Source organism: Bubalus kerabau, chromosome 3 (assembly GCF_029407905.1).
Source record: "Bubalus kerabau isolate K-KA32 ecotype Philippines breed swamp buffalo chromosome 3, PCC_UOA_SB_1v2, whole genome shotgun sequence".
Lineage (NCBI taxonomy): Eukaryota > Metazoa > Chordata > Mammalia > Artiodactyla > Bovidae > Bubalus > Bubalus kerabau.
Genome location: NC_073626.1, coordinates 1,192,756 through 1,217,057, shown reverse-complemented (window position 1 = coordinate 1,217,057; position 24,302 = coordinate 1,192,756). Strand labels below are relative to the sequence as shown.

Genomic DNA, 24,302 nt, shown 5'->3' with positions numbered 1-24,302 from the left:
GTCCGACTCTGTGACAGCATGGACTGCACCACGCCAGGTTCTCTGTCCTTCACTATGCAGAGTTTTCTCAGACTCATGTCCATGGAGTCGGTGAAGCCACCCAACCATCTCATTGTCTGCCGTCCCCTTCTCCTCCTGCCTTCAGTCTTTGTCAGCATCGGGATCTTTTCAGTGAGTCAGTTCTTCCCATCAGTGGCCAAAGTACTGGAGCTTCAGCTTCAGCAGCAGTCCTTCCAATCAATATTCAGGGTTGATTTCCTTTAGGGTGGACTGGTTTGAGTGTTTCTTGGCCTTCCTTTGACCCCTCCCTGCCTCTGCCTGGGACTCCTGCGTCTCCTGGCACCAACAGAGGAGACCGTCGCAGCTGCACAGCTTACCTGGCTCCCCGTCCACGTGCGAGCTGGAGGTCCGAGCCAGTGTGGGCGTCTGGTCCTATCTCGCTCAGGAAGTGCCTGGCTTCCCAGATACTCTCAGGACTGGAGCGAGGGACTGAGGCCCTGGTTTCCTCTCTGTCCTCTGTTCCCTGACACCCATGGCCCGGTGAGGGTTTGATATTCACTAGTCTGTGACACTTTGCTTTGTTAACAAGTTCTGTAGAGACCGGATTTTATGTCCCAACATCTGTGGGCCCGTCCTTGCCGAGGGATTGACCCTATTTAGTGAAGCAGGTGCCACACACATCATTTGTCACAAGTCTCTGCAGTGTGATCCTTTCTCTGCTTTCTAGCTGGGGTCTCCTGCATGTGGCGGGATCTCAGTTCACTTCAGTTTGCTCACCTGTAAAATGGATATAATACTAGTGTCAACTGCACAGGTTGTTGTGAAGACATAAAGTTGGAGGCCGTGCAGCACTGGGAGCACGGCTGCGTGGCCTGCGTGCTGAGTAGGTGCTCCCGCTGCTGCTGGTACCAGTGTTGCTCTCACTTGCAGTCACACCAGGGCGCATGAGGACCTCTGCTTCCCCGGGAAGGGCGGGAAGTTCAGCACGAGCTTCACGGTGGGAGACAGAAAAGGCACAGGGTTCAGACCAAAGGGGCTTATGTTTTACACGGGAGGGGAGGTGGGCAGGAGGTGGGCAGCCAGCTCCCACGGGATGCATCCATGCATCACACAGGTGCCACACCCACCCACGCACGTGTGTGCTGAGTGCCTCTAGACGTGCTTCTGGGGCTTTGTACGCAGTTCTGGGGCTGTGCTGCACTGCGTGAGTTGTCCTTCTTCTAACCGTGTGATTAGAAGTGATCCTTCTGTGCCTTATTAGTGGCTCTTCCCTCTAAGCCCACTTTTCTTACAACAGTTCCCTAAATGTTGTAGCCTCTGGAGTCCGAGGTGCTGCCGAGTGCTGCGTTGTGTCGATGCTCCTGGGGTTCAGGGTTTTGTGTTTTCATTCTTTGCTCATTAAACCAAGAGTTTACAATAATCATTTGCAGTTTGAAAGGAATGAATTTTAAACCAGTTATCATGGGGGTTCGTTCTACCACTAAAAATCTCTGCTCACCTATTTCCAAATATTTTTTGAGTGTCTTTTATTGGAGATAGAAATTAGGTTTTATATATGTTCTCGATGCTTAGAGAAACAAACTAATTGAGGAAATACAGCCTACTAGAAAAATGTATAAGAAATGTTAAAGGTAAGAATAAATAATTTCTGGAAGAAATAGGGCACACAGTCATAAACACAAAAACCTTGTAAATCTTAATATTATCCTAATCAAAAAATGGAAAGAAAAACATCATTTTTTAACGTATCAAGCTGAAAATAAAATATTTTCTAAAATTAACTTTTTAGATAATTTCTTTGCTCTATGGTATTTTATAATAAGTTTACCATTAGACACAGGACTTAATATTAGAATCTTTTGAAACTGAACGTTAATTTGAAATTAGCATAACAAAATTTTGAGAATGCTTGTGGGAAAGAACTGAAGATGGAGTGATGTTAGGCTGACCGTGGCGGGGGATGTCCAGCCTCTTTCTGAAAGGCTGCCCATAGTCAAGGCTGTGGTTTTTCCAGTGGTCACGTATGGATGTGAGAGTTGGATTGTGAAGAAAGCTGAGCACCGAAGAATTGATGCTTTTGAACTGTGGTGTTGGAGAAGACTCTTGAGAGTCTGTTGGACTGCAAGGAGGTCCAACCAGTCCATTCTAAAGGAGATTGGTCCTGGGTGTTCTTTGGAAGGACTGATGCTAAAGCTGAAACTCCCGTACTTTGGCCTCCTCATGCGAAGAGTTGACTCATTGGAAAAGACTCTGATGCTGGGAGGGATTGGGGGCAGGAGGAGAAGGGGACGACAGAGGATGAGATGGCTGGATGGCATCACTGACTCGATGGACGTGAGTCTGGGTGAACTCCGGGGGCTGGTGATGGACAGGGAGGCCTGGCGTGCTGCGCTTCATGGGGTCGCAGAGGCGGACACGCCTGAGCGGCTGACCTGAGCCTCCCGGCTCCTGGCTTCCTGGGAGGCCCTGGAGCAGCAGCGGGGCCAGTGTCACCATGCATGTATGATGTGCGTGTGAGGCGTGTGGCACGCGTGTGTGCATGAGGTGTGCGGTGTGTGTGGCGTGTGTGTATCAGGCATGTCCGTGTGAGGCGTGCACGTGTGAATTGTGCTTTTGTGAGCTGTGTGTGCAGCGGCACTTACCCAGCAGAGGGTCCATGTCAGAGAGGAGTGTTCCTCATTCTTGGTTGTGCAGCGACCGCTGATCACTTGTCTCTGAAAATGAATGTTGCACAGTCGTGTCCGACCCTTTTTGACCCCATGGACTGTAGCCCACCAGGCTCCTCTGTCCATGGGATTCTCTAGGCCATTCCCTTCTCCAGGGGATCTTCCCCACCCAGGGATCGAACCCGGGTCTCCTTTACCCGGCAGATTCTTTACCATCTGAGCCATCAGGGATACCATTTCTCTCTGCTGCTGCTGCTGCTGCTGCTGCTAAGTCACTTCAGTCATGTCCATCTCTTTGTGACCCCATAGACGGCAGCCCACCAGGCTCCCCCGTCCCTGGGATTCTCCAGGCAAGAACACTGGAGTGGGTTGCCATTTCCTTCTCCAATGCTCGAAAGTGAAAAGTGAAAGTGAAGTCGCTCAATCGTGTACGACTCTCAGTGACCCCATGGACTGCAGCCTACCAGGCTCCTCTGTCCCTGGGATTCTCCAGGTAAGAACACTGGAGTGGGTTGCCATTTCCTTCTCCAATGCAGGAAGGTGAAAAGTGAAAGTGAAGTCGCTCAGTCGTGTCCAACTCTTAGCAACCCCATGGAGTGCAGCCTCCCAGGCTCCTCTGCCCATGGGATTTTCCAGGCAAGAGTACTGGAGTGGGGTGCCATGGCCTTCTCCCCCACTTCTCTGTACGAGGAGGTAAATCATGGAGTGAGAATCTGCCCTTTGGCGACCTCAGCTTTTGTGGGGAAATAATTTTCAACTCTAAAGACTGCAGGAGTGGGATTATTTGTATGTTTTATGTACTGACGGTGTCCTGAGTCCTGTTGACCCGTCTGACAGTTTGTATTTGCCCTCCTAACCCTTGTGGGCTCTGTCTTGCTCTTCCCTCTGCTTCTCAGCTGTAGGCATCAGTCCAGTATCTTCATTTTAGTTCTTTTTACAATACCTTTTAGTGGAAAATTCTGAGATCTGAGATTCTGGATATCTATTTTTTTTCTTTTCTCTCTTTCCTTTTTTCTCCTCTTTTTGTAACATTCTGCTACTTCCTAACTGTGGGACTGGACACTGAACATTTAGCGTTTTCAGTCTCCATTTCCTGACATGTGAAATGAGACAGTGGGATTAATTAATCCCTTTGGGCTTTTGAAATCTGTGTTTTTGATGGAGGTTTTGTCCAGTGATTTGTGTTGCAGCCATGTGCCTGGTGAAAATGCTTTCCCTGGACATTCTGCCTCTGGATTTCTCGCACTGCCAGAGCTCATCTTCCCAAGGGCAGTTCTCGCTGCAGTTCACAGCAGCATCTTCTGTTCACCTGGGAGGTGTCTGTGCTTCTGTCGCTGGAGGTACAGATGACTTTGCTATTGTAACTGCGGTTAGCTGAAAATGCTTGTTGTAGAGTGATTAGCACATCTAGACATGCTGTAGAGTGACTGGCACACCTAGACTTCCTGTAGAGTGCTTTGCACACCTAGACTCGCTGTAGAGTGCTTTGCACACCTAGAGTCGCTGTAGAGCGTTTTGCACACGTAGAGTCGCTGTAGAGCGACTGGCACACCTAGGGTTAAAGCACATGGCAGGCAGCGTTGGTGAGGCTCTTTTCTTGCAGGAGGGGTGTTTTACTTCTTGGTGTTCCAGCTGATGAAAACAAGGGAGTTCCATTTTATCAGTGGTCTGTTCTTCACCCAATTCCGCTTGTCTTCCTCTGTGTGAAGAAGCTTCCTGCAATGCCTGGCAGAAATGTATGGTCTGATTCAGGTGCATTTCAGAGGGGCCAGGTGCTCAGGCTGCATCTGAGACAGCATTGTTCTCATTCATCCTCTGGGCTAGAAGAGGGTCCATGTTTGAAAAGAGAGGAGAAATGGCCCCTCCTCTCTGCGGGAAGGTGGGTGTCCAGGCACGTTCGTGTGTGGTCGTGGGTGGGCATGAGGTTCTTCAGGGCTATTTCAGCGTTCTTTGGACATCAGGAGAATGGGGGACCTTCCTCCACTTCCTTCAGCTTTTCATAGATGTGAAATTTTAGATAATTTTTATCCTACAATCAAAATACGATTCAGTTAACTTCTAGAGTTGCTGTGAATTTTATGGGTTTATATCTGGAACAATCCACGGAGGTGAAGGACAGAACTACTCAGGGACACAGCTGCGGCCCCAGGCACCGAAATCTGCCTGTTTTGGATTCTAGACCGTGGCTCTGGCCCCTGGGCTTTACAGCCCAGAACGAACATCCACTACCAACCCAAGTCCACCTCCAAACAGCACTGTGGCACTTCCCCAGAGGCTCTGGTGCCCACCTGAGGCCCTGCGTCCTGCCCAGTCCTCCGAGCTCCAGGTGGTCCTGAAGTTATGGGACCTCTGTGTTTGGGTCGCTTGGGTAAAACAAGAAGCGCCATTGCCCTGTCATGATGGCAAAGCAACAAAAGCAATTTGATTTACCAATGAATCCATTTTGGAGTTTTTATTACCGTGTTGGGTTTTGACATGGGCTGGTGGGTCCCAGGGGTGGACCGTGTTTTCTGGGTGACAGTGCTGGGAGCCCCGGGCTCTAGTCCTGCCTCCCCTCTCACGGTGGGGACCAGGTGGGCAGCTGACCTCCAGCTGCCTCCGTAGCTCACAGGCCAAGTGGCTGCTTGCCCTCCAGGGGTGTTCCTGCGAGAATAAGATAGAAAATACTTCTGTGTTTTGAAAACGTCAAAGCCGCAGTGCTTGCTTCAAGCTGTATGGCCTTTACTATGGAAGGAGATCCTGTTAACAGATGTGTGCAAAGTCAGATGCAAAGAGTCACAGTTGGAGTGTCAGCTCTCCAGTGAAAACATTTCTGTGACGAGGACTGAGCCCAGGCTAGAACCTGTCCCAGGTCAGTGTGCTTGTGGTGAGTGAGCTGGGCTCTTAGTCCCTTAGCCCCTCGGATTTGCAGAGTCGGGTGTCCGGTTGCGGCGCTGGCTGCGGCCTCGGGGGCGTGACGGGTCAGTCTTCCACCCGTCCTGCTGGAGGGGCTTTGGCGCAGGGTCGGGGGCTGGGGGAGGCCGGGGCCTGGGGCCCTGCAGCTCCGTTCCCACACTGTGTTGCTGGCCCTATCGCTCAGGAGGCCTGGCAAGGAAGTGGGGAGGAAGCGGGTGCCACCGCTGTGCAGAATGTTCCAGGCGGCTGGAAAGTCTGAGGAGGGCCCGGTGAGAAGAACAAGACCTATTGACAGCGTCCAGTCCCGGCAGGCCTGCGTCGCATCAGCGTCCGGATAATCACAGCTCGCCCCTCCCCCAGGGTCTCACCGCTGCCTTTTTTCTTTTTTAAAACATTCTGGGCAACTGTGGTGAAGTACAGTGCATTTTAACTTTTTATTCCAAGAGAAACAAAAAGTGTGCAAAGCATCGTGTGGAGCACTTCAGAGTGGCAACAGCACAGACAAGAAGACACGTCTCTCCAGGGCGGTCTGACCGGCTGTGGTGCTGCCATAGATGCTTCTCTGTTAGGCTATTTTCTGATTGATTGATTGATAAGGCTTTGGGGTCCTGTCGATCAGCCTGGCTTGTCGGAGTGCGCATTGTTCAGCAGTCTTGTCTGATTTACTTTGCATGTTGCGTGTGTGAAACCAAGCAGCCGTGTGTATATCATGAGAGGGAGAGGAAAAGGAATATGCCAGACCATCTCTTTTCTTCTCCATATGAGTCTATATACAGGAATATTTATGTCAAGGAGTCAGAAGAAAATTTGCTGCATGTTTCAATGAACCACAAAATGTGTCCCTGGTACCCTTGCCGAGCGGTCCTGCCTGAGCCTGTCCTGACTTCTGTGCTAAAGCGTGAACACCCTCGAGGCAACTGCGCCATTTCCAGGACCCGCAGGGTGTCTCCAGTCCCAGATTTTGAGTCCAGCAATGATAGGAATAAAGCCCACTTCATTTTTCTTATTCCTGGAGTATCTGATAGACACCTTTGAAGCTCAAAAGGATATTTTAAGATTTTTTCAAACTTAGGAAACCAAAGAAAACCCAAGGGCTCCCAACCAGATTTGCGCACAGAGCCCCAGCAGTTGTGAAGCCTGGATGGGTGAGGGGCCTGCCTGGGCTGGGAGCAGAAGCGCAGCTACAGGCTGGCTGTGCAGCGCCCGGTCAGCCTGGCGGGGCTGGGGGGGTCTGCACCATCGCTGTCTCTGGAACCGTGATTTTGTGCCGTGCGGCTTGTTAGTGCTTCGGTTAGATGACTCTCGTACCTTCTTTCCCTGAAAGTGGCACATAAAATACACAGACCCCTCTCCTTACTTAAGCATTTATAAAAGAATTTTAGAAAATAAGTTGGGAGGGGATTCCCTGGCGGCTCAGTGGTGAAGAATCTGCCTGCCCACGCAGGAGACATGGGTTCGATCCTGATCTGGGAAGATCCCATGTGCCGTGGAGCAGCTTAGCTCGTGCAGCACAGCTACTGAGCCTGAGCTCTGGAGCTCAGGAGCCTCAACGAGAGAAGACGCCACAAGGAGAAGGCCCACAGTGCAACTGGAGAAGGGCCCCCGCCTGTCACAGCTAGAGAAGGGCCTGGCAGCAATGGAGGCCATCACAGCCTAAATAAATAAAATTTAAAAAATAAAACGGAAAACAAGTTGCGAATCTCTGTGTTTAGTCCAACACCTTGATTGTAGAGAAAGCATGACTTAAGATGCATACAAATGAAGCTCTGAATATTCTATATAAAATAAGTGCACTCCTTCTGTTGAGATCCATTCATGTGTGCCTGCAGGGATGATATAGACCTGATCACGTCTACTGCCCCCACCTCCACCCCACCTCAAAACTCCTAAACCCTTTCTCGTGCCTTTCCAGACCCTTGGGTTCGAAGTCTGGGGGGCCTCTTCTCCATGTGCTGGCTTTTCCCAGGGATGTCAGCACCCCGTATTCTCGGCCCCCTCCCCGTCCTCGCCCTGCTCTCTCCCCAGCCCCCGTAGCTCCTCTCATCCCTCCCCCAGTGACCCCCACCCCCGATTTTGTCAGAGTCCTGTTTTATGTCCCAGCAGCACCAAGGCCTTCTGCGAGGCCCATGCGTTCTGTGTTTTCACACGGCTTACAAGTGGCCAAACCTGAACCAGATCCACCAGACTCTGAAGCCGAACGTTCTGCCCATTGCCCCCAGTGTCCCTGGACCTCAGTCACTCTCCCTGTGCGGGTAGGGATGCCAGCGCCCCCCCGCCTCGTCCCCACCGTGGGCTCAGATGAGCTCCCGCCTGTGGAAAGGCCCGGAGGACAGCAGAGCAGTGCGTGGTGTTCACATCGGATGTCGTCTGAACCGTTTTTCTTGTCGGTTGCTGTGGGCCTTGTTTACGTCCACAGAGCCCCTGAAAGGCTGTTCTCAAACCTCGGTCATGGCTGCGGTGGGTCTGACGTTGTCCCTCTTCCTTGTCTTCCAGGATGGCTCCTACCTGGCCGAGTTCCTGCTGGAGAAGGGCTACGAGGTGAGTCTCCGAGCTGGTGGAATCCCGCGGCCTGCGCGGCCTCCTGCTTCCTCTGCTTCCTCTGTGCGTGTTTTCCACGGAAACTCTGATAAGGAGGCAGGGGCGGAATGAGCCCCCGGGCCTGTCCCCGCGCCAGCCCATTGTGCAGTTTATCTGCTGGCGAACGCGGGCGGCCCCCCTCCCTGCTCCTGGCTCTGCACGCTCCCCACATTCTCAGATAAACCAGCAGCCACCATGCCCTTCTCGGGTGACTTTATGAGGTCGTGGCTGCACAAAAAAGCCCCACTCCCAGTGAAGTCCCTTGATTTGCACCGAGCAGTAGCAGCTACGCTGCCCTCCAGGCTGAGCGGCAGAGCTGACCTCGGGGCGCTGGCTTTCCAGCCCTTGGCCGGTGGGTTGGGGAGGCTGGTGCAGCAGCTGTGTTTGCTGCCCTTGCCCTCATCTTCCTTTCCTGCTGCTTCTCCTCCTTCCAAGTTTACTGCTTTCCCCAGTACAAACGAGAGTTTTATGTATGAAATGGGTGTAGCTCTGTGTGTGCACCTTACCCTTTTTAAGAACGGTGTTTGGATATGCGCCTCTCTAGAGACTTGTGCTCTGCAGTGAACAGAATCCCAAGCAGCGGCCCCCATGTTCCCCCTGATGCGGGGGTGTTTGCATGAATAACATGGGGTGCCACATTTTTCCAGTGGCAGGTGTGCTGTTTAAAAAATGTGCATGCACATGGACCAGTGGAAAAACAATAGCAAGGGATCTGGCAGCTGAGCACCAGCAGGATTGAAAGAAAAGGAATGTAGTTTTGGGTTTTTTTTTTTACTGTAACTCATAATTTTTGAGAACTTTGACTCTTAGACTTTAATTAGGAGCAGATATGATTTAACCTTCTGTGCCCTTATCAAATAATAACTAGTTCTACATCTTGTAATGCCATCAAGATAGGTAAAATGTAATTATAGAAATATACACACATGTTCATATACATGGATTCCTGTAATAATTGGGTGATCAATATGTATTCTGCAAAGCAGAGCATTTTAGAGTTATGTTATATATGGTATCATTAGAGAAGGAAATGGCAACCCCCTTGGAACAGGCCAACTCCAGTATTCTTGCCTGGAGAATCCCATGGACAGGGGAGCCTGGCAGGCTACAGTCCATGGGGTCACACAGAGTCAGACACGAGTGAGCACGCACGCACACCCACACACACGAGTGGTCATAAAGAGAGCGGATCTAGCCTGTGTTCATCATTTACAGAACGTCTGCAGGTGTCATCCTGTGATGAGAAAAGCCAATAATTCTCAGGTTTTGTAGAAAATCTCCCTTTAACCTTTATGGATTTAATTCTACACATGGTTAAAATGCAGAGGGCAATTTGCCCCTTGTAGTGTGCCAGCCAACTTGGAGCAGGGGGTGAGCAGGCAGGGTGCTTCCGAGGCAGCCCTTGGCCATCCCCACGCAGGACTGTGTCCTTATCCTTTGCCAGCTCCACGGCCTCTCGGAGACTTAGGAACTGCGTACCTGTGTCCCCCAGATCATGGTGAAGAGCAGGTGAGATGCATGTGGGCATCAGTGCAGAGGAGCCCGGGGGCCCCGGGGGCTGACCCTCATAGGAGAGGCAGGGGGTGCAGCTCGGTGCTGACCAGCCGAGGGACGCAGACTTTGCAGGAGGCCCTTAGTCCCGCCTGTCACTTGCACCAGGGAAGGGCGGGTGTGTGATGTTGCCCAAGCCCTAGCCCTGCACCTGCTTCTTTTCATAGCGAGGGAAAAGGAAACCAGAGGAGGGAAGCTTCCTGTGAAGATACCTCTGGTTGCAGCTGCCTTCCTGGTATCGTCGTTAGCAGATAAGCCAACAATATGCTTTTGTACCTCTTTGTGCAAAAATACAGAGAGAAACCAGAAAAATGAAGGACACAGTCAAACCCTTTAAAAGCTGTATTTGGGAGTATGTGGACAACCTATGTTGCTCCACTCGGTGACAGGGGCACAGGGACTCAGACAATTAACAGAGGACAGGTGAGCGCGGTGTCCCTGCCTGAGAGAGAAGAGCTGGCGTGGGCTGTGCAGGCCCTGGGGGCTGTCTGCTAGGACCAGCTCCCGATCGTCGGTTCCTCAGCTGTGGGTCCTTCCTTCTGAGTTGCTGGAAATCCTCGAGGCCTCGGTGCAAAGAGACCAAGCTTTCCGTGGCTTTCACTCTGCAACGCTGGCTGTTGGCCTAATGGCCACGTCTGCCCTCCATAGGCCAACGTGCTGGCCGCGTGGTCTCGGCAGCACCCTGGTCTGCGGATGGGAGTCACGGTCGGAGGGGCTGTGAGGGTGCTGTGCTTTCACTCACAGAGGACAGTGTGTGCGCGGGCATGGCCCGTGTGAGCGCGGTTACACTGCCTGTATATGTGCCGGCCTCTGCCCGTGCGTGCGCAGGTGCGGCCCGTGCGTGCGCAGGTGCGGCCCGTGCGTGCAGGCCGCCGCCCGTGCGTGCGCAGGTGCGGCCCGTGCGTGCTGGCCGCCGCCCGTGCGTGCGCAGGTGCGGCCCGTGCGTGCTGGCCGTTGACGGAACCGCGTCATCCGGCTTCTCAGAGGCACGTGTCTCAAGCAGCCTCTGGAGGACTCTTGACTCCAGGAGAAACCGCTACGTGGAGAATTTAAAAATCCGGTGGTGATGGCTTTCTGTTTTCTTCACTGTGGTCAGTCAATCGACTGTGATCAGTTAATCAGCATTTCTGTGTTATACAGCCTAATCTGACTCTTGGTTTTGAAGTCAAACCAGCTTTGTTCTGACATTGTGAGAACTTGGAATTTTCTTTTTCATCACTTTGTTACTTTTCAGAAATGCTCACTTCCATTTAGCACCCTCAGATTTTCAGAAATTTTGTTTTCCAACTTCTGTAATTTAATAATTTTGGTTAAATTTATTCGAAGTTAGCTCATTCATCTCTTCACTTTGGTTTCCTCGCTCATTTCTTTTTCTCCAAAGATCCTTATAAAAACAAACAGAAAATCCTACCTATTAAATACATCCCTTCTGTAAGAAAAAGCTGCTAATCTCAAATTCTTAACTAGATTATCCAACGTGCACACATTTTGGCTTGTCTTAAAGTTTGCATTTCACCTGTCTCAGAAGGAGACAGACTCAGCTTTCATTAGTTCTTAGAATAATACCTGCTGTCATGGATTAAACATTTGGCAGTCTTTCTTCCCCTATATATACATACCAAGAGTTGGGAGTGAGAGGAAATTAAAACACAATTTTTTTTTTTAAAGGCCCCAAACTAGTGCTTAATGCTTTTGGTTGTGAGTGTGGCAGTAAAGTCCTAAATTCTTTTCTTGTTGTGACTTCGTGTAATTGTCTGATTTTCATACTGGGTCCATCAATGTCATTGGATATTTTTAACAGTCCTTTATGTTGATATAAAGGCCTTCCCTGGTGGCTCAGCTGGTAAAGAATCCGCCTGCAATGCAGGAGACCCCGGTTCAATTCCTGGGTCAGGAAGATCTGGAGAAGGGTTAGGCTACTCACTCCAGTATTCTGGCCTGGAGAATTCCATGGACTGTATAGTATCTGGGGTCACAAAGAGTCGGACACAACTGAGCGACTTTCACTTTCACTTCATGTTGATATAAAATGTGTGTGTATGTAGCATTTCTCTTTGCTTTGGGCTGTTGGGATATGTGACTTATCCAGAGACCAGCCTTCAAGAGAAAACGACTAAATCATATTATTTATAGTTTTTCATTGTCAAAACTAAATTATCTGTTTTTAGAACTTAAAAATTTCCCTCTATCCTATTAAATAAAGCTCAACTTACATGTGAGATCTCTGTATTTCAGAAGTAACTTTGGTAGTAAATACCAGTTTTGATATGTATAAGTATACATGTGAATTTGGTTTTTATTAAAGTTTATTAAATTTATAGAGTAGCTGAACTTTGTCATTAACAACTTGAAAAATTGGAGACTATGAGGTTGAATTAATTCAAAGTTTAGTGTAAGAATTTTCTCTACTTTTAAATTAAGTAATGGGTGGGGGTGTGTGTGTGTGTGTGTGTGTATGTATATGTGTGTGTGTGTACTAGGTCACTTCAGTCATGTCCGATTCTTTTCAGCCCCATGGACTGTAGCCCACCAGGCTCCTCTGTCCATGGGATTCCTTAGGCAAGAATACTGGAGTGGGTTTCCATGCCCTCCTCCAGGGGATCTTCCCAACCCAGGAATCGAACCTGCATCTCTTATGTCTTCTGCATTGGCAGGCAGGTTCTTTACCACTAACCCCACCTGAGAAGCCCTTAAGTAAGGGGTTTGTATACCCAAATCTCAATGTAATGTTTCCTAGATTTTACTGTTGGCTTCCTGAAATGGCAACCAAGTTTGTGATGGTCCTGTCTTAAAATATTCTGTTTACAAACTTGTTCTGGTTTTAGCTCTTTGGGGAAATAATGTGGTTTTAGCTCTTTGGATGAAGCATCTGACCAGCAGAATTATTAATTGTGGATGTGTTGTACCCTTTGCGGAAGCCAGTTTCTCATGTATGCCATGTAAAATGACGATGACATTTCTTTCTCTTTGAAAGAAAGTCTTATGTGCTTATAACTCCCCACCCCCCCACACTAGGAATATTTGAGTCATGCCAAGGATTAATTTTTGTTCGAAATAGACAGAAAACGATTGAGTTAAAATATAGAAGTGTATTCAGCTGCAAATGAAACTACCCAACGTAGGAGGAACTCTTCTAAAATAAGAGAAGGATTAAAAACTGCCACCAGGAGAACTGGAACGTGGGCAGCTGGTGACATAAGCTGGTATTAGCATTGGCAACACGGAGGAGGAAGTGAGAGCAGGTCTTGAACAATTTCTCTAATGTGTCTGACACAAATAGTCTTTTCTTCAGTGTCGGGCAGGTATGCGTTCTGGTTCCAACTACTTTTTTTCCCCCTCACACTTGTCATGGTTAAGTCAAAGATAAAGATTGAAAGAAAAAAATCCTTCCTTCCTTTGAGTTTCCTTCATGTCTTAAATCTCATAGGACCTCAGTCTTGTCCCTGCCCTGAACTACTTCACCTTCTTAGCTTTTCCACATGACTGCATAATAGCAGCTGCTCCCCAGTTCTCTCATGGATGGAGAGATGTGTTTCTTTAGACACCCAGTGCCTGCTGCAGAGCTCGGGGGGGCCGGGCCGGGCGGGAGGCATAGAGCCCTGACCTCGTGTCCCAGTCTGCAAGACGGGCCAGGCTTGCGATGGATGCGGCCGCACAGGGCCTATCTTCAGCTCCAAATGGAAGAGAGTTTTGTCAGTGGCAGGACTAAGTGTGTGTGTGTGAGTTTGGAAAAGGAGACACTTGAGTATCTACAACTAAGCTCTCACTGTGAAGTTGTGCCACTATCTAAATACTTGGGTTGAGATTGGCAGTAAAAACACGGGGGAGGGATGGAGGGAGGTGCCTGCAGGTGGCGGCCAGGGGCTGGGGGAAGAGCAAGCGTGGAATTATTTCTACTAATTCAAAATAACGTCTGTGTATCACAGTTACGTGTTGTTTGGAAAAGCTGAACGTTAGCAGAATAACTGCTGAATTTCTAATCAGTCTTCATTACTCATTTATAATTTATCCTTTTCCTTCCACATGATAAAAATGCAGGTCCATGGAATTGTACGGCGATCCAGTTCGTTCAATACTGGCCGAATCGAGCATCTGTATAAGAACCCCCAGGCTCACATTGAAGGAAGTAAGCCATTTTCTGTCTCTAAACTCTCTTTCTGTGTAACTTCCTGTATTATGATAAGGCATTTTCAAGTGTCATTCTCTTCAAAGCCCATCACACCCCAGTTACTTACCCCTGAGTTACCTGCCCTGACTGCTGTCTGCACACCCTGAAGCCCTTCCCTGCCTGCCTGCGGCCCTGGGCTGTGGGGTCATGGTGCTGAGGCTGTGCCCAGGGGCACAGGTGACGCTGCCTGAGAGCCCTCAGCAGGCCAGCCTTTGATCTCCTTCTCCAGGTGTCCCCGTACCCTGGAGCCAGATCAGCTCCACACAGAGCCCACCTCTGCTTTGCACATTTGGTCTAATTTAATCAAGTCAAGCAGTCTTTGTACATTAATATTAAAAATAATCGGGGAGCACAGGTCCAAAAGCAGATGGCAGTCAAAAATATATGTAAATCTCTTTACAGGCAGTTGTCAGTTTCTGCAGTTGTGTGTTGTTTTTGGTGACACACTTGCAAGTTGACATCCCAGTTTTCTCATCTGACCTCGGCAGCAGTTCCTGAGGTCATGAAGGAGTCCGTTTTGCCGGTGGAGGCAGAGAGAGGTTGACTCTATCACGGCCCGCAGCACGTGGGAGACATAGGCGGGACGAGGACATGGGTACTTCCCACCAGCAGAGACCCTCCAGGAGCCTCTACTCACTCCAAGGCCCTGAATATTGGCAGGCTCAGGTCCATTGCACAGGCAGTGATGTCATCAGGAAGATGACCTGCTGGTTGTCTTTCCACCTTTAATACTTAGGTCTTTCAGTGAAGCCGCCCTGAAAATTACCATTGTTTTGTGCAAAATGCAGAAAGGTACTGCCATTGTATTTAGCTGTAGACCAAAATGTAAAAGTAATGCAAATATCGTTAGTAGGCGGCCCACTGGCCTGTGTCACCTGTTTACAGCAGGGAAGTCCGTGTGGGGATTGGCTGAGATTTGGGATCAGAACACTTGAGATGTCTTTTGATCAGCCATGGCCCATGTCAGGCATTTCACAGTGGCTTCAGGACTGTTTGTGAAGGACTGGACAAAAGTTTCTGAATAGAGCCATCCTCACCTCTACCAGTACGTTACAGATTTCTTTGGAGAGTGTACATTTTATTTCCAGATTTTCTTTGAATCCCATTCTTTTGTGGCATGTCTTACAGTCACCTGGGCGCCATAAGCTACATTAATTGTGTAACACCTGTGATGATTTTGTTTCTGCGGCAAGCTCGTCGGAGTTTTCACAGGTCCTCTGTAGACGTGGCAGCAAGTGTGAGCCTCTACTGTGTAGTGTCTTTTCAGATGACAGTCACGGACTGCCACCCCAGAACCAGTCTGGGTTTCGGGTGTTCAGAATGTATGTTACTGCTCCCTTCCCGCTCACGGTGCGTTTCAATTCTGCAGACATGAAGCTGCACTACGGCGACCTCACCGACAGCACCTGCCTCGTGAAGATCATCAACGAGGTGAAGCCCACCGAGATCTACAACCTCGGAGCCCAGAGCCACGTCAAGGTGAGCCGTCCGGCGTAGCGTGCTTTCTCTGCTCTGTCCTGAGCTCCGCATTTTACTTTTTTCTGTTGCTTCTTTTTTTTCCCTCTCTTTTGTGTCTTTTATTATTTAAATTATTTTTTAAAATTTACTTTTAATTGGGGGAAAATTGCTTGACAACGTTGTGTTGGTCTCTGCAGTACAATGAGGCGAATTAGCGGCAGTCTCGATACAGTACTAAACCACTAGTTCCAGTCCTCAAGTTTAATTCTTCGCACTAGTTTGGGTATTAAGAATCCCAACAGAAATGCTAATACATTTTTTAAAAGTATATTCTCTGTTAGTGAACAGTGTATTAAATCTTACCGATGACATTAGAATAAGAGTATTCGTTTCTTTGGAGTTGATCTTACAGTCACAAACCCCACTTGGATGTATTTTCTGCTACCTTAACTCACATTGTGAATGAAGTCTTTTGTTCAAATGTTGGAAAATTAAGTCAATAAAACTTTTAATATTAATTTTTGGTAGTGATGATATTACTGGCTGAGAAAATAGTATTTTTGAGTGCCAATAGGTCAGAATTAATGGAATTAACGTTTTCTTGTGAGTAGTAAAAATTATTGGGAGAAAAACTCTCTTTGGACTCTTGTTCCCGCAGTGTTGTGACACACGGAGCTCATGCTGACTTCCTTCCGTCGATCGGGCGGCTTCTCCAGGGGTCTGTCTGCCTCTCCTAGAGCAGGGTCTTTCTGGAGCCCGAGGAGCCACCCCCAGAGCTCATGCTGACTTCCTTCCATCGATCGGGCACATTCTCCGGGGGTCTGTCTGCCTCTCCTAGAGCAGGGTCTTTCTGGAGCCCGAGGAGCCACCCCCAGAGCTCATGCTGACTTCCTTCCATCGATCGGGCACATTCTCCGGGGGTCTGTCTGCCTCTCCTAGAGCAGGGTCTTTCTGGAGCCCGAGGAGCCACCCCCAGAGCTCATGCTGACTTCCTTCCATCGATCGGGCGGATTCTCCGGGGGTCTGTCTGCCTCTCCTAGAGCAGGGTCTTTCTGGAGCCCGAGGAGCCACCCCCAGAGTTCATGCTGACTTCCTTCCATCGATTGGGCACATTCTCCGGGGGTCTGTCTGCCTCTCCTAGAGCAGGGTCTTTCTGGAGCCCGAGGAGCCACCCCCAGAGCTCATGCTGACTTCCTTCCATCGATCGGGCGGATTCTCTGGGGGTCTGTCTGCCTCTCCTAGAGCAGGGTCTTTCTGGAGCCCGAGGAGCCACCCCCAGAGTTCATGCTGACTTCCTTCCATCGATCGGGCGGATTCTCCGGGGGTCTGTCTGCCTCTCCTAGAGCAGGGTCTTTCTGGAGCCCGAGGAGCCACCCCCAGAGCTCATGCTGACTTCCTTCCGTCGATCGGCCGGATTCTCTGGGGGTCTGTCTGCCTCTCCTAGAGCAGGGTCTTTCTGGAGCCCGAGGAGCCACCCCCAGAGTTCTGGCAGTCTGCTTGACTCCAGTCTCTGCTGCTGTGTCCGGGTGAGACCCGCAGCCAGGGATGGTGTGAATCCTTTTAGATACATGTTTAATCAGGGTAATTAGTGGAGCTTAGAAATATAAGCAACTAATTCCAAGTTAAAACAGCCCCCACCCCCAAACTAAAGAGAACAGAAACTGTATCAGCATTTTTGGCGGTTTCATCAGTAAACCTGGCTTTCTGGCTTCAGAAAATATTTGAGGTGGTTGCTGTTTCTCCACACCCCCAGCTTGGGGCGAAATGGAAACTAGATGCCTGTTTTATACTTTCTGCCAGTTTAAGGAAGAAATTATAGACTAGATCAATGAAACCAAGGGTAGAACATAGCAAGAGAAGCAAGTAGAAAGCCCAGTCTCATTATTGATGCCAAAATTAAATCCTCACAGCACATTTTTCTCCGACGTTAACTTTGGAGGACGGCAGCCAGCCCACCAGCAAGAATACTTCTGTACCCATCTGTACTGTCGCGGAAGGTTCTTGTTTCCTTTCTTAGTTTCTGATGATTCTGTTCTGTATCCACGCTTAAGCTCTGGGCTGTGTGAAGGTGTCAGGGTCTTGTCTTTTGGTGAGAACAGAGTTATTTTTCTAAGTGATTCTGAATGTATTTTCCATCTGAAAAGGTGTCTCCGGCAAGCTGTGCCTTGAGGGCCTGTCCCCTCTCCTCTGGAGAAGCAGTAACTGCCACTCCAGTAGTGAAGACTTTATCCTGGATTGAGGCAGCCTGTCCATCTTCACGTTGTAATTTATCTCTAGGCTTCTTGCTGTCTCCAGACAAAACAGAATGTTTTGGAATGAATGCTTTGTTACTCAGCTTCCTTTAGATGAGGACGTTTCCTCTGTGATGGTGTTTGGTAGATGGTTTATCACCTCTAGAGTCATAGGTGGAATGGTGGGAGATGCGGGTGCTTTATAGACTTGTGTATATAAGGGCTTCCCCTGTCATTTTAGCATTAAATGAGCCTGTCCTCTCCTTTCTCCAGAATGCCTTTGTAATTAGTTCAGAAAGTCCACCATGCTTTCCGTACATGCATGTCCTGGTGCGTCTGGTTAGCACCCCAGAGTGGCCGGGCTGTGCGAACAGAGACCACAGGAGCTTAGCTGATTTCCTCTAAGTGGCTCCACGTGAAGTTTATCTGTTTTTATTGGGTTTTGTCTGCTTCGCCTAAAGGCCAGCTAATGGGCAGAAATGGTGCTTAATTGGAGATGAATTTTGGTTTGTAAAATAGGTTAGCCCTTCAATGGCATTTGCGTGCATGGCAGAGTGGAGCACCCGCCTCCGCCACAGGGGGTCTTGGCTTTCTCACGGATGGCAGAGGCAGGCGGTGATGTCCTTGGGTCTTTAGAGATAAGTGATCTCAGTCTGGGGAAAGCGTGCATGGTGTCAGGGAGGTTCAGGGAGGAGTTTACAGACACTGTTAGTGGGAGCGGGTAGTTGAAATTGAGGTAAAAATACAAGGCTGAGAGTCAGAAACGAGGAGACATGGAACATGTTTGTGACATGATGCATGTCCCATGTGAGCTGAGTGAGAAGTGTGCTGGGAGGAATGGGCAGGTGGGGTGCTGGGCTGGATTTGAGCGGCCTCTGTGTGTGTGTTTTTAAATTAGCCACTTTTTAAATTGAAGTAGTTAATTTACAATGGAACGTGGTTCCCTGTGCTGCACAGCAGGTTTTTGTTGTTTATCTATTTATATGTAGTGTGTGTATATGTTAATTCCATACTTATTAATCAATTCCATAATTAATTCCCTAAACTCCTAATTTATCTCTCACCCTGCCACCCTGCTATCCCTGTTGGTAGCCATAAATCTGTTTTCTCTGTCTGTGAGTCTATTTTTTTGGTAAAGAAGTTCATTTGTATCATTTTTTTAGATTCCACATACAAGTGATATCATATGATTTTTGCCTTTCTCTGGCTATCTTCACTTAAGATGACACTCTGTAGGATCATCCATGTTTCTGCAAATGGCATTACTTCACTTCTTTATGTCTAGTACTCCACTGTATATACATACCACATCTTCTCTATGCATTTGTCTGTTGGTGGCCACAGGTTGCTTCCCAGTCTTGGCTGTTGTAAACAACACTGCAGTGAGCATTGGGGTGCATGTATCTACTTCAGAAGAAGTAGAGTTTTCATCTTTCCTGAGCATATGCCCAGGAGTGGGGTCACGGGGCCACTCACTCTTGTTTTTGGTTTATGAACCTCCACACTAGTTTCCATATTGGCTGCACTAATTTCGTTCCCACCAGCGTGTCCCAGGTTCTCTTTCCTCCGCAGCTTCTCCAGCATTTGCTATTTGTAGACTTTTCGATGATGGCTATTCTGACTGTTGTGAGCTGATACCTCATTGTAGTTTTGATTTGCATTTCCCTGATATTTAGTGATGTTGAGCATCTTTTGCTCAATGTGATTCCTTCAGCTCTGTTCTTTTGCGTGATTGCTTTGGCTGTTCAGAGTCTTTAGTGTTTCCATACAAATTTAAAAAATTCATTTCTGTGACAAACACCACTGGTACTCTGATAGGGACTGCATTGGATTTGTAGATTGCCGTGGGTAGTATAGTTATTTTGCCAGTATTGTTTCTCCAGCCCAAGAATACATCTCTCCATCTGCCTGTGTTGTCTTTGCTCTTTCATAAGCGCCTTGCAGTTGTCAGAGCACAGGCCCTTTGCCTCCTCAGGCAGGCTTATTCTAGGCATTTAATTCTTTTTGACGTAATGGTAAATGGGCTTGTTTCCTTAATTTCTCTTTTTGATATCCCATTGTTAGTGTGTAGGAATGCGACGGATTTGTTTCTTGCAGCTTTGCTCAATTCCTTAATGAGCTTTAGGAGTTTACTGGTGGCATCTTTAGGATTTTCTGTGATAGCGTCATGTCATCTGCAAACAGTGACAGTTTTACTTCTTCCTTTCCCGTCTAGATTCCTTTTATTTCTTTTTCTTCTCTGATTGCTGTGGCTAGGACTTCTAGAATTATGTTGAATAAAAGCAGCATGGATGAGCTCCTTGTCTTGTTTCTGAACAGGAGACAGATTCAGAGGTGAGTGGAGGTGGGGCTTCAGAAGTGCAGGAAGCTGTTGGGTGAAGGTGGTGGCCGCCGAACTGGGCGTGAGTGGATGAAGTGGGGGGCCTGGTGGGGCTGGCCCGCTGCCGTCAGGACTGGGGGCCTGGTGGTCCCAGGGCCGGAAGCCGGTGTTGGAGGAGGGACTGCTGAGCTGGGTGGGGTGCGAGGGGTCCCCCTGGACACGTTTTATCAACAGGACTTGAGGGACACTCAGGCAATGCAGGGCAAAGGTAATTTAAAGCATGTTGTGAGGTTGGAGAAAGACTTGGAGTTCAGTCCTAAGGATTCTCTAGAGGCTGAAGCCAAGGCAGCAGGTGGAGACAGAGGATGAAGACTGATCCTCTAGGAGGGGAGCACTTAGCCTGGGGAGGGTGGGAGTCAGGGATGACAAGGGCACGGGATGGGGAGGTAGGAGGGTGGAACCGTGTGAGCCAGTCAGCAGATCAGGCCCTCTGAGGCAGAAGCGGCGTCTGCAGGCTGAGTGAGGGCCAGACACGAGGCCTCGGCCATTAGGTTACGAGCGGTTTGTGACGTAGGGGTGGCTCAGTGATGCGAATACGAAGGGTCAGGAGGGATTCACACTGAGTGGCTTCTTCTCTAGAAGTTTCCTGCCTGAGGAGGGCCCACCTCAGCATCAGCCACAGGGTCTGACCTGCGGGGGCCTCCTCTTCCAGGACGTGTCCTGGAGATGCTGACCTGGTTGGGGCGTCCCTTTGAGAACCGCTGCTCTTGATTTCTCTCTGTGTGATAACGCACCTTAAATGCATTCTTCCTCTGGTGGCGCGTAGGTTTTGGATTTGGTATAAATTCTCTGTCAGATAATGATGGTACGAACTTGTAAAGCCTGAAATGGTACTTTCCCTCAGAAATGAGGAGGATGGAGGGAGTCTAAGGAGAATCTGACGTATGTTCACACCAGAATCCTCCATATTCAGACGTGTTCTACTGAGCCGTGTGTGACCAGTGACAGCGCTTACTTCCTGGCACCCCAGGTGCTCTGGAGCAGTAGGTGAGAGCAGGCCATGGTTACAGTGTCCTTGGAAAGCCCATGTTCCACGCATTCTTCCTTCTGTGATCTCAACGTCAGATGGATTATTAATGATGGACAGAGTGGGTGTGGGGAGGGCTTGCCTGGCGGCAGCTGGTAACAAGCAGCGTGGTGGTGGGTCCTGTGCCCGCCCGTCGCCCACGCCAAGGCTCTGCGTGTCGGTCTTCAGCTGCCTCCCTGTTCTCCCAGCAGTGTGTTACTGGGTTGGGATGGAAAGCACGTGTTTTGTTCCTTATAATAATTTCTCTGTATGAACCAATTTTGTAGAATTTATTGTATTCATGGACAATAGTTTTTTAAAAAAAGTTCTTTCTGGGAGTTTAATGTTTGTAAGAAGTTGATTAGAATACTTCTCTTACTTGTTTTGGAGTTCCACAGAAAGCTCTGATATCAGCACGCGCTGTTTCATTCTGAATCCGTGACCTCTGGACGGGGCATTGTTTGCGGTGGCCTCTCTTTGTGCAGGACAGAGTCTGCTCTCGCTCTCACTTCCAGGTAATTTGATGTGGGCTATGGTATGCTAAAAGTAAGGAAAATAAAATAATAGGAAGTTGGTCTGGTTTCCTGTAGGAAACCAATGAGGATGAAATTGGTTCTTGGAAGAAACCCACAGTAGGCTGGGAAACACTGACTGAAGACAGTTTTCTGAATCATAAACAGAAAAATTATGACTCATGTGGTGTAGGTCATCGAGAGGCTGATTTGATCTAATGCAGGACAAACTGAGAGACGACCAAAATGTACTAGTTATTAAAAGTAGTTAAACCCAGTGTGGTGACATCACCCCAGTAGGAACAAATGACCTGGCATGGCCCTGCCCATCTTGGGGGTGGGGGGGGTGTTTAGGAGCTTGCGTTATTCTTCTTAAATTTTTGCCGTGTAAATAATATGTTTCAGTAACTTCTGTCTTGAATTTCTCATCTACTCAACATCCATTACTGCTGTGACTTGGGGTTTTTCCACCATTCCTTGCAGCTTTTTTTGATAATCTCAGTTCATTCTTGAAGCCACTCTGTTGGATGGGATCTTTCCACAGGGAGTCTAGCCCAGTGTGGCCCTGTGATCTCACAATGTCATGTTTGAATTGCCTTTATTATTGTTTAAAAATGAAAATTATGCAATTATGGAATGTTAGAGCTGAAGGGAGCTTTAGAAATAATTTAATAAGATTTTCATTTTATAACTGAAGCTACTTGCTGCTCTGTTTGGATAAAACTCAGATCTTCATATTTGGTAATTTATTTTAAAGACCATCAAAGACAATGATGATCTCCATTAGTGGTAATTCTAATGTAAAATAGTCCTCACCTTAAAGACTTTCTTGCCCCACGTACAGAAGTTTCTTCTTAAACTTTTTTTTTCTTGTGTGTTTGTGGAGACAGAAAGTCATTTGACTCTTCTCTTTTTAGTTTTGGGAAGTATTTTCAAATCCCTTCTCAGTGTTCAAGACCATTATGAAGTCTTTCTTTGACTTTCTCTTATTCACATTGAATAGCTCCATCCGTTTTGCTTGTTTTCTAACTCCTGAATTATCTTTATTATTTCCTTTTCGACTCTATGGGTCATTTGTTTGATTCTGTCTGCTGACAGCCAGGAGGCCTACGTGCCTGAAGGTGCCTGGGGCCCGGGGGTCTGGGGGGCAGGATTTCCTCATCCAGCTGTGCCGGCCTGAGTAGCAGAGCTGAACATGGGAGCAAAAGGCTGGGTCCGATTGTCCTCCTGGTGGACGTCCAGCCCAGGAAGTGGGCAGGAAGCAGGGCTGATTGTGAGCCAAGGGGCTGGCGGAGCAGCCAGGCAGCCAGTCAGGGTCCAGGAGACAGCGGCCAGTGCAGGGGTGAGGCTGGGGGTGAAGAGGGGCGCGGCAGGGGTGGGCCGGGCGACAGGCAGCGACAGACCTGCCCTCTCCAGGGCTTCTTCCTGATGTTCCTCTTCTGTTGTCGCTGTTCAGTCGCTAGGTTGCGTCTGACTTGCTGCGACCCCATCAACTGCAGCACACCTGGCTTCCCTGTCCCTGAGCATCCCCCAGAGCTTGCTCAGACTCACGTCCGTTGAGTCGCTGTGCTGTCTCATCCTCTGTCGTCCCCTTCTCCTCCTGCCCTCAATCTTTCGCAGCATCAGGGTCTTTTCCAGGAAGTTGGCTCTTCTTTTTTTTTTTTTTTTAATTTAAATTTATTTATTTTAATTGGAGGCTAATTACTTTACAATATTGTACTGGTTTTGCCATACATCAACATGAATCTGCCACGGGTGTGCATGTGCTCCCCATCCTGAACCCCCCTCCCACCTCCTTCCCCGTACCATCCCTCTGGGTCATCCCAGTGCACCAGCCCCAAGCATCCTGTATCCTGCATTGAACCTGGACTGGCGATTCGTTTCTTATATGATATTATACATGTTTCAATGCCATTCTCCCAAATCATCCCCCCCCTCCCTCTCCCACAGAGTCCAAAAGATTGTTCTATACATCTGTGTCTCTTTTGCTGTCTTGCATACAGGGTTATGGTTACCATCTTTCTAAATTCCATATATATCGTGTTAGTATACTGTATTGGTGTTTTTCTTTCTGGCTTACTTCACTCTGTATAATAGGCTCCAGTTTCATCCACCTCATTAGAACTGATTCAAATGTATTCTTTTTAATGGCTGAGTAATACTCCATTGTGTATATGTACCGGGAGTTGGCTCTTCGCATCAGGTGGCCAAAGTATTGGAGCTTAAGCTTCAGCATCAGTCCTTCCAGTGAATACTCAGGGTTGATTTCCTTTAGGATTGACTGGTTTGATCTCCTTGCAGTCCAAGGGACTCTCAAGAGTCTTCTCCAGCACCACAATTTGAAAGCGTCATTCTTTGGTGCTCAGCCTTCTTTATGGGCCAGCTCTGAAATCATTGAAAGTGAGAAGTGAAAGTGAAAGTCTCTCAGTCGTGGCCTTACATGACTACCAGAAAAAAACTGTAGCTTTGACTATACAGAGCTTTGTCACAAAGCTGTGTCTCAGCTCTCTAACACCCTGTGTGGGTTTGTCATGGCTTTCTCCTCCCAGGAGCCGCTTCTGAGTTCATGCTGCCGTCACCATCCGCAGTGATGTTGGAGCCCATGAAAATAAAATCTGTTACTTTTTCCACTTTTTCCCCTTCTGTTTGCCATGAAGTGATGGACTTGATGCCATGGCCTTATTTTTTTAATGTTGAGTTTTAAGCCAGGTCAGTAGTATCAGACTGTTTTGCAACCCAATGGACTGTAGTCAGCCAGCTCCTCTGTCCATGGGATTTCCCAGGCAAGAATATGGGAGTGGGTTGCCATTTCCTTCTCCAGGGGATCTTCCTGACCCAGGGACTGAACCTGCATCTCC

General features: G+C 48.6%; 1 protein-coding gene across 13 annotated transcripts in view; it reads left to right on the top strand.

Moving 5' to 3' along the window:
• Positions 1-24,302, top strand: part of GMDS (GDP-mannose 4,6-dehydratase) — a 442,717-nt gene that overhangs the window by 81,679 nt on the left and 336,736 nt on the right. For 12 of the 13 annotated variants that reach the window (XR_008711295.1, XR_008711294.1, XM_055570453.1 and 9 more), the window contains 3 exons: positions 8,055-8,099; positions 13,728-13,815; positions 15,227-15,336. Coding sequence is in view for 11 of the 13 variants with exons in the window: in XM_055570453.1 (XP_055426428.1) it covers positions 8,055-8,099; positions 13,728-13,815; positions 15,227-15,336 (243 nt within the window). In the remaining 2 variants the exon portion in view is untranslated. The remainder of the gene's footprint in view (positions 1-8,054; positions 8,100-13,727; positions 13,816-15,226; positions 15,337-24,302) is intronic. The other variant, XM_055570454.1, reaches the window with a different exon arrangement.